Genomic DNA, 13,976 nt, shown 5'->3' with positions numbered 1-13,976 from the left:
GTCCTGGTTTACTTTCTATCAATCAATCAGGGATTTGTAAAGCACACTACTCACCCATGAGAGTCTAAAGGCGCTGGGGGAAGGGGTTTCGGGCAGCTCTGGTAATTCGATTTGTCAGGTCATGGGGCTCTTCCTGAATGCCTGCAGTGTAGGGCTTCATCTGATGGTGAGAGGGAGTTTGTTCCAGGTCTTGGCCGCGATGTGACAGAAGGATCTGCATCCCGTTCTGGCTCTGTTGATGTGGGGGATTTCGGCCAGGGCTATGTCAGCAGAGAAGAGGTTTCTCTTGGGGGCATAGAAGGAGATTTGTTCATTGAGGTATTGGGTCCGGTGTTGTGGAGGGCTCTGTAGGCTTGTATGAGCAGTTTAAAGGTTACTCTTTTTTCAGCGGAGACCCAGTGGAGGTCTCGTAGATGCTTGGTCATGTGGTCTTGTCGTGGAATGCTGAGGACGAGTCTGGCTGCGGCGTTCTGGATGGCCAGGGGTTTGTGCAGTAGAGTTATGTTGATTCCGGCTTAGAGAGCAGTTCCATAGTCTAGCCTGCTGGTGATGAATGCATGGGTGACTGTCTTTTTCGATTTGGGGGTATCCATTTGAAGGCCTTGTGTAGTATGCGGAGGGTGTTGAAGCCAGTGGAGGACAGCGTTGATGACCTCGGATGTTTGATGTGTGACTGATATTCACCCCTTTTGCTGGTCAAAGAGGCCCTGTGCAGCCTCCAGCTTTTCGTTTGATAGGTCATTCAAAGCCAGCATTAGATTTCAATATGATATTAACCCCTTCGCTGCTCATGACGAGCTCAGCTCGTCACGCAGTACACTGGTCGTGTGCTCATGACGAGCTGAGCTCGTCATGATCCATGGAATATAGGAACTTCCAGCACAGGAGGGGAATTGCCTGAGCAGTCATGTGGTTAATTATACTACATCCACTTCCTGAAAGTACATTTTCGTGGTACCTTCAGGGCCAAACATCACATGCCACTTCCCATGATATCATCAGGTCTAAAGGTTATGTGATTTCACACGGGGTAAAGGGCTTTTGATATTGTTTCCACTACTCCTTGCATTTTGGTGAACTAACATCCATACTAAGAATCTAAGATGTTATAGATGAGGGAACAAAAATCACTTGAAACTCTATCATGTCCTGCACTTGACAAAGTTTGCATGAAATGTAAAATTAAAGGACACTTTACCAAGGTATGCAACTCTGGCATAGGGTAAAAAATCTAAACTCGTCAAACCAGTCAGTGAAAATGACATGGTACAGGAGGATTCTGATTCCAGTGATGAGAGTGTAGTGTTGTGCATGGAAATGGACATGGTTCCTTCAGAAGTTAAATGTGGGAAGGGACAAGTTCTGCAACTGGGTTGCATTTCTTTAAAATGATTGTGTGGTTTGATGAGTAATGGAGATATATTTGTGGATGTAGTGGCTGATTCTGGCTCACCTTTCCCTTTGATTGGAACAAAAGGTTGGCAAAAATTTAAAAACATCAACTTAGGAAATTTGAATATTAAACCAGTTGCAAATGGAAGAAAGCCAATTGATGCCAAAGTAGCTTTCAAGGGTAGTGGTACTCCAGCCACTCTATGTGTGGTCGCATATGGGTCATCATTATTCGAATGGCTGAAGCAAAGGAATCTTGGAATAATATTGGACAAGTACTCCTTAAGAAGGAATGTGTGAGTGTGGGGTATGCAGATATATGAATGGGAGTTGACATTTCCCAAGGTTTTCAGCAATGTTGTAGGCAAGTTGTAAGGGTTTTAAGCCCAGAATACAACTTAAATATGGTGCAAAACCTGTTGTTCATAAGCCCAGAATGGCTCCCTTAGCTGTTAGAACAGATTTACGCAAGAGGTTAGATAAGTTATGTGCTCAAGGGATTATTAAAACTATTGAATGTTCCAAATGGTTGTCCCCTAATGTGCTAGCCCAGAGAGCTAAGGGAAGTTTAAGGATGTGTGTAGACCGCTGAGATATAAACTCAAATATTTGGGGGACAAGCATTCGTTGATGAACATCACAGAGATGTCTGCTTTGGATATGGCATATCACCAGATTGTATTGGATGAGGAGTCCATCACTTAACATGATTTGTTACTCCAGAAGGTCATTTCATTTTTAAAAGAATGCCATTTGGCCTTGCTCTGGTCTCTGCAGTTTTTCAGCATTTGATTGATATGATGTTCAGAGATGTAGAAGAATCATTTGTTTTCACGATGATTTGTTGTCTTATGCTGAAGATAGGATGACTGAAGGTTGGAATTTGTTTCAGCTACATTTGAGGAGAAAGACATTAGGTTGAAGGTGGATATTTGCAAGTTTGGAGTATCTAGTGTTAAGTACATGGGTAACAAGTTGTCCAGACGTTTAGTTGAACCGAAGGATAACTTTCTGAAAGCTATTGTGTGAGCACCTATACCCGAGAATAAGGATCAGTTAAGCTCATTTTTAGGTTTGATGGAATTTTACTCCAGATTTATTCCCAGTTGTGTGGAAAAATACTCATTCTATGCTTAGTGTATTCAACAAAGGGGAAATATTTGTCTGGAGGATGGAGTGCACAGAGGAATTTAGTACAATAAAAAATTGTATTGGCAAGGTAATGCCTCCTAAACCTTTTGATACTAAAGATGCTAGTGTGGTGGTCACCAATACTAGTCAGCATGGCGTAGCAGCAGTTTTGTTAGCGAAGTAAGAATGGGAAAGATGATCTAGTGGCATTTGCCAGTCAGAAGTGCACTCAGCACTCATATCCTATTCAGTGGTGGCTTAAGCATGTTGATGGGGCATAAATCATTTTCTGCATTACTTCTGAGGAACCAAGTTTGTGGTTCGGATAGATCAAAAACAACTGGTTGACACTTTCCCTACTAAGGGGGCAGGCAAATCCACACCCAGGATTACTAAATTGTAATTTTGGTTGCAGAAATGTTGTTATTGCATGGAGCACATTCCATGAATCAAAAACGTAATGGCTGATTGTCTTTCAAGATTGCCATTGAGTCAACGCGAAAGAAAAGAAGAGAATGAAGATGAAATGGTGGTCGTTGAGCAATCAGTTTTAACTAAAAAAGCTATAACAGAACATGAGTGGTCTATGGCCATTGAAAAGGATGTGATGTTAAAAGTAGTCATGGAGTATGTGTGCAAGGGTTGGCCAAAATCTAAAATTGTGGAGGAGGGTGTGGATGCTTTTTGGCAAATTAGCCCAAAACTATCTGTGGTGTATGGATTGCTTCGACATGGTGAGAATTTGGTAACACCTGATTCAGTGAGATAAAAAATTGTGGTTTTAGCTCATGAAGGACACTTAGGTATGCAGTCCATGAAAAGGAGAATAAGAGAGCTCTATAGCCCATCCATACCTAGCCACCGGAACAAGTCTCTTAATCTCTTACTCAAAAGCATAGAGAACAAGGTCCAATTTCTAATAAAAAAATACAATACACCATAGCTCGATAATGAAATTATATGATTTCTGTGCTAAAAGGGCCTCTCAAAGCATGGATGGACATTTTAGCACAGAAATTGGACCTTGAATTTGATATTGGACTTTGTTCTCTATGCTTTTGTTGTAAATATATGTACAGTATTATGTCACCTCTGTGTTTAATACACAATTCTTGTCACTTTATCACTATACTCACAATGTCACTATAATCACGCTCACATGCGCCGCTTTTGTCAATTGAATTATCGGACAGCCTTTCCCCCTTGTTTTTGTCACGGCAATTCTTGACCCCTCTTTTAGATGAAATTGAAAATATAAAGTATCTTTCTTCTTTGAGAATAATATACAGTTTTTGCCAATCTTTGTGTGTGTTCATCCATTATGTGTACTTCAATCATCCTTCTAAATGTATAAAACCACAAAGAAATTGTTTTCACTCGACAGAACCAATTGTTGTTGATAGTGCATAGGCCCAGGTTCTGAGGGATACTAGGTTACCCCATTGCTTTACATTTTGTGTCCATTAACAGCATGCAACGTGAGGAGAAAACATCACTGCAGGATGGGGATAGACTTACCAACGTACACAGTATAATGTTTGACAGCTGTATTTATACAGTAGTGACACCATCATTGATCCTGGTTCATCAGATATGTAAAAAGACCTGTACCTGTGAAGCCCATGTTTTAAATAACATTATACTAGCCAGTGTTGCCTGTTTTGAAAATTGTGAACTGAATTACTGCTAATAACACATCTATTCTTTTTGAAAAGCGTAAAAAAGCATAGCATTGTTAATACGACAGACTTTGCAGAATTCAACATTTCTGGCTACCATATAATGACAGGTAAAGCACCGTAGCAATAATGAAAAATATACAGATTTTATTTACCTGGTCTCATAAAAGTGTAATAACCTTATTAAATATAGCATTCCATTCTGACATCTGCCATTTCTATGGACTATAAGTGAGCGATAGTACTATTATTCACTTTGTGGTATTTTATTGGTATTTTACAAATGCTTGTTTAGAGAGAAAACTGGTCCTTTAGAGCAGAGTACTGTTATCATTTGGTGCCACAAAACCAATGTCTAACCTCTTACATACCCAGTATTCATTTGAATATAGTTTTTAATAAAATAGACTGGTTTGCAACTTTCATAGTTTAGCAAAGATTGTAGAAAGCATAAAAGAGCAAAGGAAATTACAAAATGCCTTTTGGATGTGTCCAACGGAGGCAAATGGTTGAAAAGACAATATAAACTCTTGATTAAAAGTGAGAAAGTAAGCTTCTACAATAGAAAATGGAGGGAAATGTTGGAAGTCATCCAGGTAGGGAATCAGAAACTATTTTGGGGTTTGATGAATGATATAGCTGATTTACATGCAATACCACCCTCTTTTATGATTTCCGAAGAGGATTTGGTTATACATGTGTATATACTATATGGCCCTTCTTCATCAGAAGATCACGTAAAAGTATATAAAATTGATCCAGATACTTTAGATTTTTTTCACTGAAGAAGTAAAAATACAATAGCTGGGTTGAGTTTAAGTAGGGCAGCTGGACTGGACTACGTCCTAGCAATTGTATTTAAAAATAACATAGAAGAGTGGCCAGAGAATCTGGAGTGTCTGTATCGATGGATAGCTGAAACAGGAATTTTCTCTCGAAGTCCTAGAGGGGCTCTATGATCAAACCACTTTTGCATAAAGGAGATTATATAATCACATCAAATTTCAGGCTAATCAGTCTTTTCGATGTGCCAGCAAAAATATTCACCAAACCTTTGCTCTAAAGTTTTGAAGACTGGATTTTAGAAAATAAACTTTTGCCTATTAAAAGTGGTTTCCAGGCAGGCCATTCCACCACGGACCATTGATTTGCCCTTTTGACTTCATTAAAAAAATCAGTAGAAATAATTTAAAGATTGTGCAGTTTGTGGACATACGGTGAATAGAGGGAGCCTATGGGACAAACTGCCCACTTGCAATGTTTAGAGAGGCTTGTTGTCTTGGATTCAAGCATTGCATGCCTCACTTTGGACCCAGGTGGAGATGGATCAGTCTGGTAGACTAACCAAGAAAATATAAATAAATATTGGCTCACGCCAAGGCTGTGTGTTAGCCCTGATCCTCTTTAGTCTCTTTGGGCCAGATGTAGGTAGATATATGCTGATGACCTCGTTATTTTAGAACATACTTCAAGTAGTTTCCAGAAGAAGCTTGATGCATTGACAGTTTACTGTGCATCGAATCATCTGAGGGTTAAATTAGATAAGACAAAATTCTTCGTTTTTAGAAAAAAGTATCCAATTTCAAAAAGGAAAAGGAAATTAGATCTAGAGCTCCATTTCAGGTGGGTTCCTTGGTGAAGCTCAATGGTATGTAAGGGGGTTTGTCATAAACACCGCTCGCGAAACCTTTTTTGCACCAAATCGCCCTACTACCATTTTAAATATCTGAAATATTTAGTATATTTAGTATAGTTAAAGGGGATATTTTATAATAGGTGAAAAATGGGTAGAAAAAGAGTTTAAAGAAATAACTTCAGGAAATTTCTTGTATTTTCTCCAGCCAGAAAAATAAGATTTACTTAGCTCAAAAACTGTTTATCTACATGACTGGCTCTTTGTTGGTGAAGCCAGAAATGCATCCGTCTCTCTTTTATCTGTCAGACACTTCACTTCATCTCAAAGTTTTACAATTTAGAACAGATCTTGATGCAGTCATGGGGATTCCAGTCTTGGAAGTGAAAAATAGGAAAAATAACGGTCAATGTAAATGCACTTAGGGGATGGAATTTTTTTTAATCTTTATTCTTAACTTATGGTGCACTGTCGCATCTCCCTCCAATTGATGTTTTAGCCAGTATTCGAGTTTTAGATGTGACAGTGGACCTGGGGTGCTTTTTATGATCTGTGAGAAATATGGGCATTCATGAATTGGTTTTATTGGGGATACATGGTTATTTTTACTGTATTTGATTTTAGAATGTGGTTGGTATTTAATTGAATTTAATGATTTTACGTACAAGTGTCTAAATAAACGTATTATTTAACTCTGATTATGTTGTGCCAGAGTCATAATTACAGCTAGGTAAAGTTACATAACTTCGTCTGCAGTAAACTGCAGTATTTTTTCCAAGATTATATGACACTTCCTTCTTCCTCTCAAAACTTGTATCTGTTGTGCATGTCTTCCCTAATGTGTGCTGGAAATTAGAGCAACATTGTTTGCAAATCAGAAATGAAGCAAAAAGTGTTCCTTAGCATCATGTGGTTTATTAAAGTTCATTTTCACGAAGCTGTGCTGTCAACCTTAAATGCTGTACTGGATTTACGAAGATTCCCCCCAACGAAGCGAGATCAGACCTGCATAATATTTACAATGATATGGCACAATTTAGTTCTCTCCTTGAGATGGCTTACATTGGGCTCCCTACCACCAATGCATAGCAGAGTTGTGCCATGGAGTAAGGGTACCTGAGTTAAGTTCAGGATAGATTGTGTGCAGAAAGGGGTGACGTCCTGCACCAAAACGTTCCTTTTAATGCAGCATTCACGCAAAGAGGAAGTAACATTGAGAAATAATGACATCTCCTTGTTATGACAGCCTTGGGTAGGTGCACCAGTTTGGCGCAAACCCCTGTTCAGTAACGTTAGTAAATATGGTTTATACATGTATGGATGCACAAAAATGCCAATGCGTCACCTACGTAACACTTCCCAGGCACAAAGTAACACAAGGCAATGTTTTACAACCTATTCTTAAACTTTAGGGATAAAAAAAAGTGGTGCAACCCGGACACACAATCTTAGTTAATCTTGGCCTAAATCTTTGAAGGTTAAAAATTGCACCACAATCAAGACATATAAAAAAACAAACATACATGACCAAGTTAAAAACCAAGCCCAGGATCTGCTGTGCTTTTATGGTGGCAGGAATGAAGGCTAAACAAACAAGCACAGCTCTAGTTTCAAAGTGAGGTTTAAAAAATATTCTTAAACGAATCACTAGTGCGGGGTAACTAATTTCAAGGCAGCCTACCTTTGGAAATGGCCCTGCTGAATGTGGGGAGGAGGATGCAGCAGTTATTGTGCGCCATAGCTCCGCCATCATGGTGCAAAAACGGTACAGATGCCTGACGTATCTGTGCCGTAAAAGTGACGCATTGCTGGAGTTGCGTCGCAAACGCGACGCAGCTCCAGAAATGCTCTGGGGGCCCTATCTAGTTAATGCTGCGTCAATCCTTACGCCTGCATCAGGCAGGCGCAGGGTTTTGACGCAGCATGGACCTAAAAGTGACTGAGTGTAGATTTCACTCAGCCACTTTTAGGAGGCGTTCCTGCGTCGGAATGCCCCCCCCCCCCATGCACAGGATCTCCCAGATGCGTCACGTTGTAAGTACCCCCGCACCATGGAGCAGGATTTGCGCCGCTGCCTCGTCACAAAAGTGACGCAACGGCAGCGTAAATGAGGCACAAGGGGCTTGTAAATCTGCCCTATACTATGGAGTACAAAAAGGAAATTAATGCAGTAGCTCCCTAATGCAAGCAATGTAATCATGTAAAGGAAACAAATAAACTCAGGAGTAAACCATGCAAATGAAATACTCTAGGGTCAGTCAAACACACAAAGTGGGACAAAAGCCATTAAATTAAGAACCACCAGTTGAGTTAGAGAACCACGCCATCCCCTTCAGGAGCAGGGGGCTGACCCAAAGGCCACTATATGTATATTCGAAATAACAAGTCTAACCAACAGAGAGCTAAAACTGTCCATAGCCGAGACATAACAAAACAACATTTCAAGAGTTGCTAACTACTGCTAAAAGACAGTGGCTCTAGAACAATGCTCCATATTATTCCATTTCACATGAACATGTGGGGTGCGCAAGTGGGAGTGGCAAAGGTGTCACACAGGAAGTCCCACACATGTCAAATGTTGCCTCGATACATAAATGCTATTTGGCCCTGATTGGCAAGTACTATATGAACTAGGGACCTGTAGTTTCATTTCTCCTTACTAATGATATCACTGTATAAGGACTCTACTCACTCTGTTGTACCCAGTAGCTGTAGTGGGGAGTTTTTCTTTCACTGCCATTGTCACCTTTTTCTTTCTGCCCCTGATGAAGGAAGATACAGACATTGAGATGCTGATGTTTATCAGAAACCAGCTTCACCGTTCCAGGTGTTCTGGGAGCACGGTACCTTATTATAATGAAAATCACGAGCAGGAGCAGAATTAGGAAAATGGCTGCTGCAACACCTCCAAGAACAGCAAAAGTTGAGATCTCAGAGGCGGCTGCAAAGACAGAAAAGGAATGTAATTCAGACAGAAATCAAACTGATAAATAAGTTGCAGATGGGGAAAGCTGAATATGGGATGCCAAAATCAGTGAGATTGTCGGTGCCTTGCCAAACTATACACAATGGTATTAGTATATCATGACAACAGTGCAAGGTGAGTCTGGAGATAATTCCTTTTGGAGTGTTATTACTGTAGCCCTCCCCAATCATGTATTTACCTTTTTTCCCAGGTGGAGCAGGCTCTCCCTAGATCAACGTGCTTTTTCAAGACTCCAGAACCATTCCTTTTCAGTTCAGTGTCTTTCTGCTTTGTTACCGCATCTTCTGTCTGCACATCACAGAGGAATTTTGCAATGAGATTTGTGCTTTTGGTGGGTAGGAAACACTGGGCCCTATTGCCAAACTGCATTTTGTAGTACTTTATTAGTACTACAATCATACTACTAAAGTATTACAACATTATATTCGCAAACGTACGAGTGTAAATCTCCACTGCCACCTCTTCTACCTTTTCTATAGGGAGATCCTCATACATATACATTTCATATTTAGCCGTAATGTAATAAGGACCCAAGGGGTGGTTGAAAATGTGTACAAACTTACTACAAAATAGATGGGGTTTAGGGAGGAGTAAGGATGGGTTATGGGGGTTTATGGAGGGACAAAGACCAACCCAAAAAAGAGTAAGTCTATTTCTATTCACAATCTGCACTTGTAAAGTTACTGAAGCCCAAAGAACCCAAAACAGTATTGAATGAACTGTCATCAACTCCCTCGGACAGACTCGATTTTTGTCTGCTTTTGATCCACATTCAGCGTGTTATTATCTTTCTCAAAACTTGTAAAAGTGTCAGTTCATATAAACAATGACGTAGCTAACAGATAGGGTGACACAAGTCTGTACAAGCTCCATGCTATCTACATTTAATGGTCTGATAGTGGATGAGTAAAATAAACATGTAGTCTGAGTTTACGTATTTTGATCATGGTTTATACTTGTTATGTCTGGTTAATCAATAGTCCCTTATTTAGGCTAAGTCAGTGGTCAACCATAAAAAGCCCATACATTGACTGAAAATGTAGAGAGACCTTCACACCAGATTATCACAAGAGGTCCTGCCAGATTGTCACAACATCCACTCTTTTTCTGTGAGTCGATGCAGAGAAAAAAGTAGCTGAACCCAGCTGATGTGTGTCTTCCTTCAGAGTGAATGCTGTCTCTGACCTCAAGTCTGATAACCAGAGCTGATCTGCTGTGACCATGTATCCAGTGCACTGGGCCCCAAGAAACTCTAGAGGCAAGTTAGCTATCCCATGCTCTCATAGTATTGCACATAGAAAAAGTCTTTAAGGTGTTAGGCTGCGTGGAACATTCTAAATATGTTAGAATCATTAATTTTATTCTTACTGCTAGAACATGTCTATGTGCTGTTTTAATTATACTCAATATGGTTATTAAGATTGTACTAAGCAACAGGAAATGACTGTTGAATTAAAACACTTCTATACACATACAGTGTCTTTCCTTAGGTCAGTGCTTTAGTGTGCTATCCTAAAGAATGTTACTGGGTTCCAATTACCATTGTGTCCCTGAATTCTTTACTGGACTGTTAGTAGCATAGAAAGTATGGACACCACACCAGCAGGTATGCTCAGTGGGGTTGTGTGGGGCTACAATAACCTGTACTCCTAACTGAAGTGATGGTGCATTGAATTCTGTTCAGGCACACATGGTTAACACCTTGTAGGCTTGGTCCCAAGTCCCAGAATTCACAACTGGGCTCCATCTCAAAGCAAAAGCAAGCACAATATAACATATTGTCAACAACTAGTACTGCAACACCCTTAGGGAGAAATCAATAGAGGTAGGGACTTAAAACTAATGGCCGTAGAAATTAATGTTACATTACATTATTTAAACTATTTAAAAAAATATAAATACATTTGAAATGTTTGTATAAAAACATAATAGTAATTTATCCATGTAAAACATAATTGCCATATAATTGTAATATATTTTAAGAAACTTTTTGAATGCAGTTATATTGTAACATAACTTATTACGAAATATTGTCAAATTACTTTTAATTAATTCATTATATCACTTTAATAATATAAGAATATTTTTAATTTAGGTGGCTATTTTTTATATTTAAACATTTGACAACTTAAATGTCATTGATTGAAGTAATTGCATTTTCAAATTGAAATTATGCTAAGTGCTGTACCTGTTTTTATTTGTTTTACATTTAAAGTAAACACATTGATTTATATTAACATGTGAAATAAAAATAGTTATTTCATGTTTAATAAACTTGATTACTTTTCCCTTTACTTTACCACGGGAGATCTACGTCACTAGGGAAGGGATCTCCCTGTGGTAAAGTATAGAGACAACTAAAGCAATTATTAAACTTGAAAAACCTAATTAACTTAATTGTAATAAATATTTAGTTAATTTAGATGTATTAAGTTAAATGAATATTTTCTGGATTTCTTTTTTTAAAAACCCAGTGGAAGTTAAATGTTTATATTTGTTTATTATATATTAAAAATTACAAACATGTATTTATATAATACATTAAAATAGTTTGAATATTTTTTTAAAATACAAAAGTTACATTTATATTGAAATTTAAAAAAAGTTATTGAAATGTGACATCATAAAATATCATAAAATATGTATTTTAAAATTATGTTTAATTGAAAAATTTATTCAAAAAGTCTAACTAAATGAATTTAATTTTATTTTATTTTATATTGGGTTCTATTTTAAGTTTCTGCCTCTATTATTTTCTATCGTAGGTTGTTGCAGTATCAATAGATCGCCATATGTAGTGTTGGAATGACTACTGCTCCTTCTTGCAGTAATAACTTACACCTCGTAAATTGTTCTCTACCTCTTAGTTCAGTGGGTGGGAAAATGTATGTCCACACTTTTGAGTAACTTAGCTTGCTAATGGTGGAGAGCCAAAATAAGTAAGGTTACTGAAATGTGTAAGAGTAAATTTAAACATAAAAATTACCCATAGGTGTATGTTACCTGTGTAAATAGCCCTGCTTGTTTTTGCTTTGAGCGACCCTATGACAAGGATGAACATCATTTTCGGATTCTGGAAGGTAATGAGCAGACAGACGAGTTACTGCCCGCCAAATATAACCATGTTCTATAGAATTAGTAATGTGTATAATGCCTTAGTCATCATTATATATTTCAGAGCACTGAAAGCAGCTATCCGTTTAGTGGATTTTCAAGGTCACACCAAATATGAAGGATCTTTGACCTCGTCACTTGAAGTCCAGCCTTTTGTTACATCTACATTAGCACTGCTTTCCGGTTTCGTAAGTACTATGAAATATCAGCATCCAGTGTTCACCATGTATTTTCAATGTCTTGTTTTAGGTTTACTTATTCAGCAACTAAATGACTCTTGCATCCCATTTATACCCGTGTTTTAAAGTCCCTGTGGGCCTCTATTCACTTCCACAGCCTATAGTTCCCTTTTCCTGTCTCTTCCCTCTTATCTTTCTCTGATTTATCCTCTGCAACATAACAGAACTTGCCACTCCACACTAGATCTCAGTACACCACACATCAATCCCCATTTCTGGTGTTCAAAATATTACACATTAACAAATGAGAGCATACCATTTACACATTTATAACAAAGCATCGTGGGCAGAAAAACTACATGACACGGTGAGCAGGTGCTTTAATCCCTTCAGTGCTCATGACGGAGCTGGTCCGTCATGAGCGCCGGTTGGGCTGTGCTTATGACGGAACCGTTACGTCATGGCCCGCCTGCTCAATAGAACCTTCAGCACAGTGCGAAAAATCGTGCCGCACTGAAGGAGTTAACATTTGCCTACAGGTAGTTGTCAAAGATACTGGGGGGACCATCACTAAGGCCGTTGCTCTCAGTAATAGCCGCCAAATCTCTGCCAACCTTAAATTACACTAGTGCTGCTATGTATGGGAAAGATTCTGTGCTCCTTAATAACCTAATAACAAGCATCTACAAAAAGGTTTTTCAACTTCCACGACTGCCTCGCCAGCGCAAATGTGTTTAGAATTTGGGTTAATGAATGAATCATTGGGCAGACTTTATACGTCTATTAAGGTTTGGTACCAGATACAACAAAACCTGGAGAAATATAGCCATAACGATGGACTATGGTCAGGACTTGATAATGATAAGAAATCCCTGGTTAATCAATTTCTGTATAACGCACCCAAAACGAACAGCACTTTTGATCTCTGGAAAAAAACATGCCTTTTCCAACATTTAAGCTAGCAATAAATAAAGCTGCAAAATGTCATTCGTTGCTATTGGATAAGAGCATTTTTACCCAAAGATCTCACTCATGGACAGTGATCAATACCTACAAAGTCCTTAAACCAGCAGCCTACCTACATTCTACATTTTCTGTCCACATAAAAAGACAATTAATGGCACTGTTGTTCGCAAAGTACCCTTCACTGGCAGACGCCCCACACTGGAAACACACTGACTTACAGGTGTACCATCTCTGAGGCAGTTAAAAAATGATTTCATTCATCTTATATGTCATTGTAAGAAATTACAACCAGCACAAGTCACTTTCTTAAGGAGAGCCTTTATAGACAAAGGAATGAGATCCTGTAGAACTGCCGTCATTAGAGGACTAGATCCATTCGACCCCAAATAAACTGCAAATTGATAAAGTTTCCCTGTGCTCACAAGCAAGTTGAGAAAGCAGAGGCCTCTTAAAGAGATTATCTCAGTGGGGAAGAACTTTCACCTTTATTTGTAAAATCACCACTGTAAGGAGAAGGAGACTGTACAGTCGACTATCATTTATTGCCTGAACCCACGCATTGGACTCTCTTTAGCGCCTTTGACCAGACAATTTGTTAGTAAAGGAATTTAGAGACTTATAAATGTTTAAATTATAGCCCCACACAAAGTCAATAACCAGTCTGGTATTGGAAATGCACAGTTTTACCACAAATGCATGTTATTTATATTTTTTAACATTCATAGCTAGCAAAACAAGGAAGTAAGATCAATGTTTTACACAAGCCAGACATGCAGCCTAGATTGATTTTAAAACAGAATTAATTTACACTTGCTGTTTTTTAAACACTGCATGTTAATTTTTACACTGCTAATGCTGAAATGATTTTAAACTGCTGAGTGAAGGAACTTTGATCT

The 13,976-nt window shown here is 38.6% G+C and overlaps 1 protein-coding gene across 2 annotated transcripts in view; it reads right to left on the bottom strand.

The window, feature by feature from the left end:
* The window catches only part of LOC147701202 (B-cell receptor CD22-like), a 479,604-nt gene that overhangs the window by 18,919 nt on the left and 446,709 nt on the right, over positions 1–13,976 (bottom strand). For both annotated transcript variants that reach the window (XM_086929956.1, XM_086929955.1), the window contains exons 7-8: positions 8,683–8,776; positions 8,528–8,597 (exon numbers count right to left, since the gene is read on the bottom strand). In XM_086929956.1, coding sequence (XP_086786082.1) covers positions 8,528–8,597; positions 8,683–8,776 — 164 coding nt within the window. The remainder of the gene's footprint in view (positions 1–8,527; positions 8,598–8,682; positions 8,777–13,976) is intronic.

Source organism: Lissotriton vulgaris, chromosome 7, assembly GCF_964263255.1.
Source record: "Lissotriton vulgaris chromosome 7, aLisVul1.2, whole genome shotgun sequence".
Classification (NCBI taxonomy): Eukaryota; Metazoa; Chordata; class Amphibia; order Caudata; family Salamandridae; genus Lissotriton; species Lissotriton vulgaris.
This window is presented reverse-complemented; position numbering and strand designations above follow the sequence as displayed.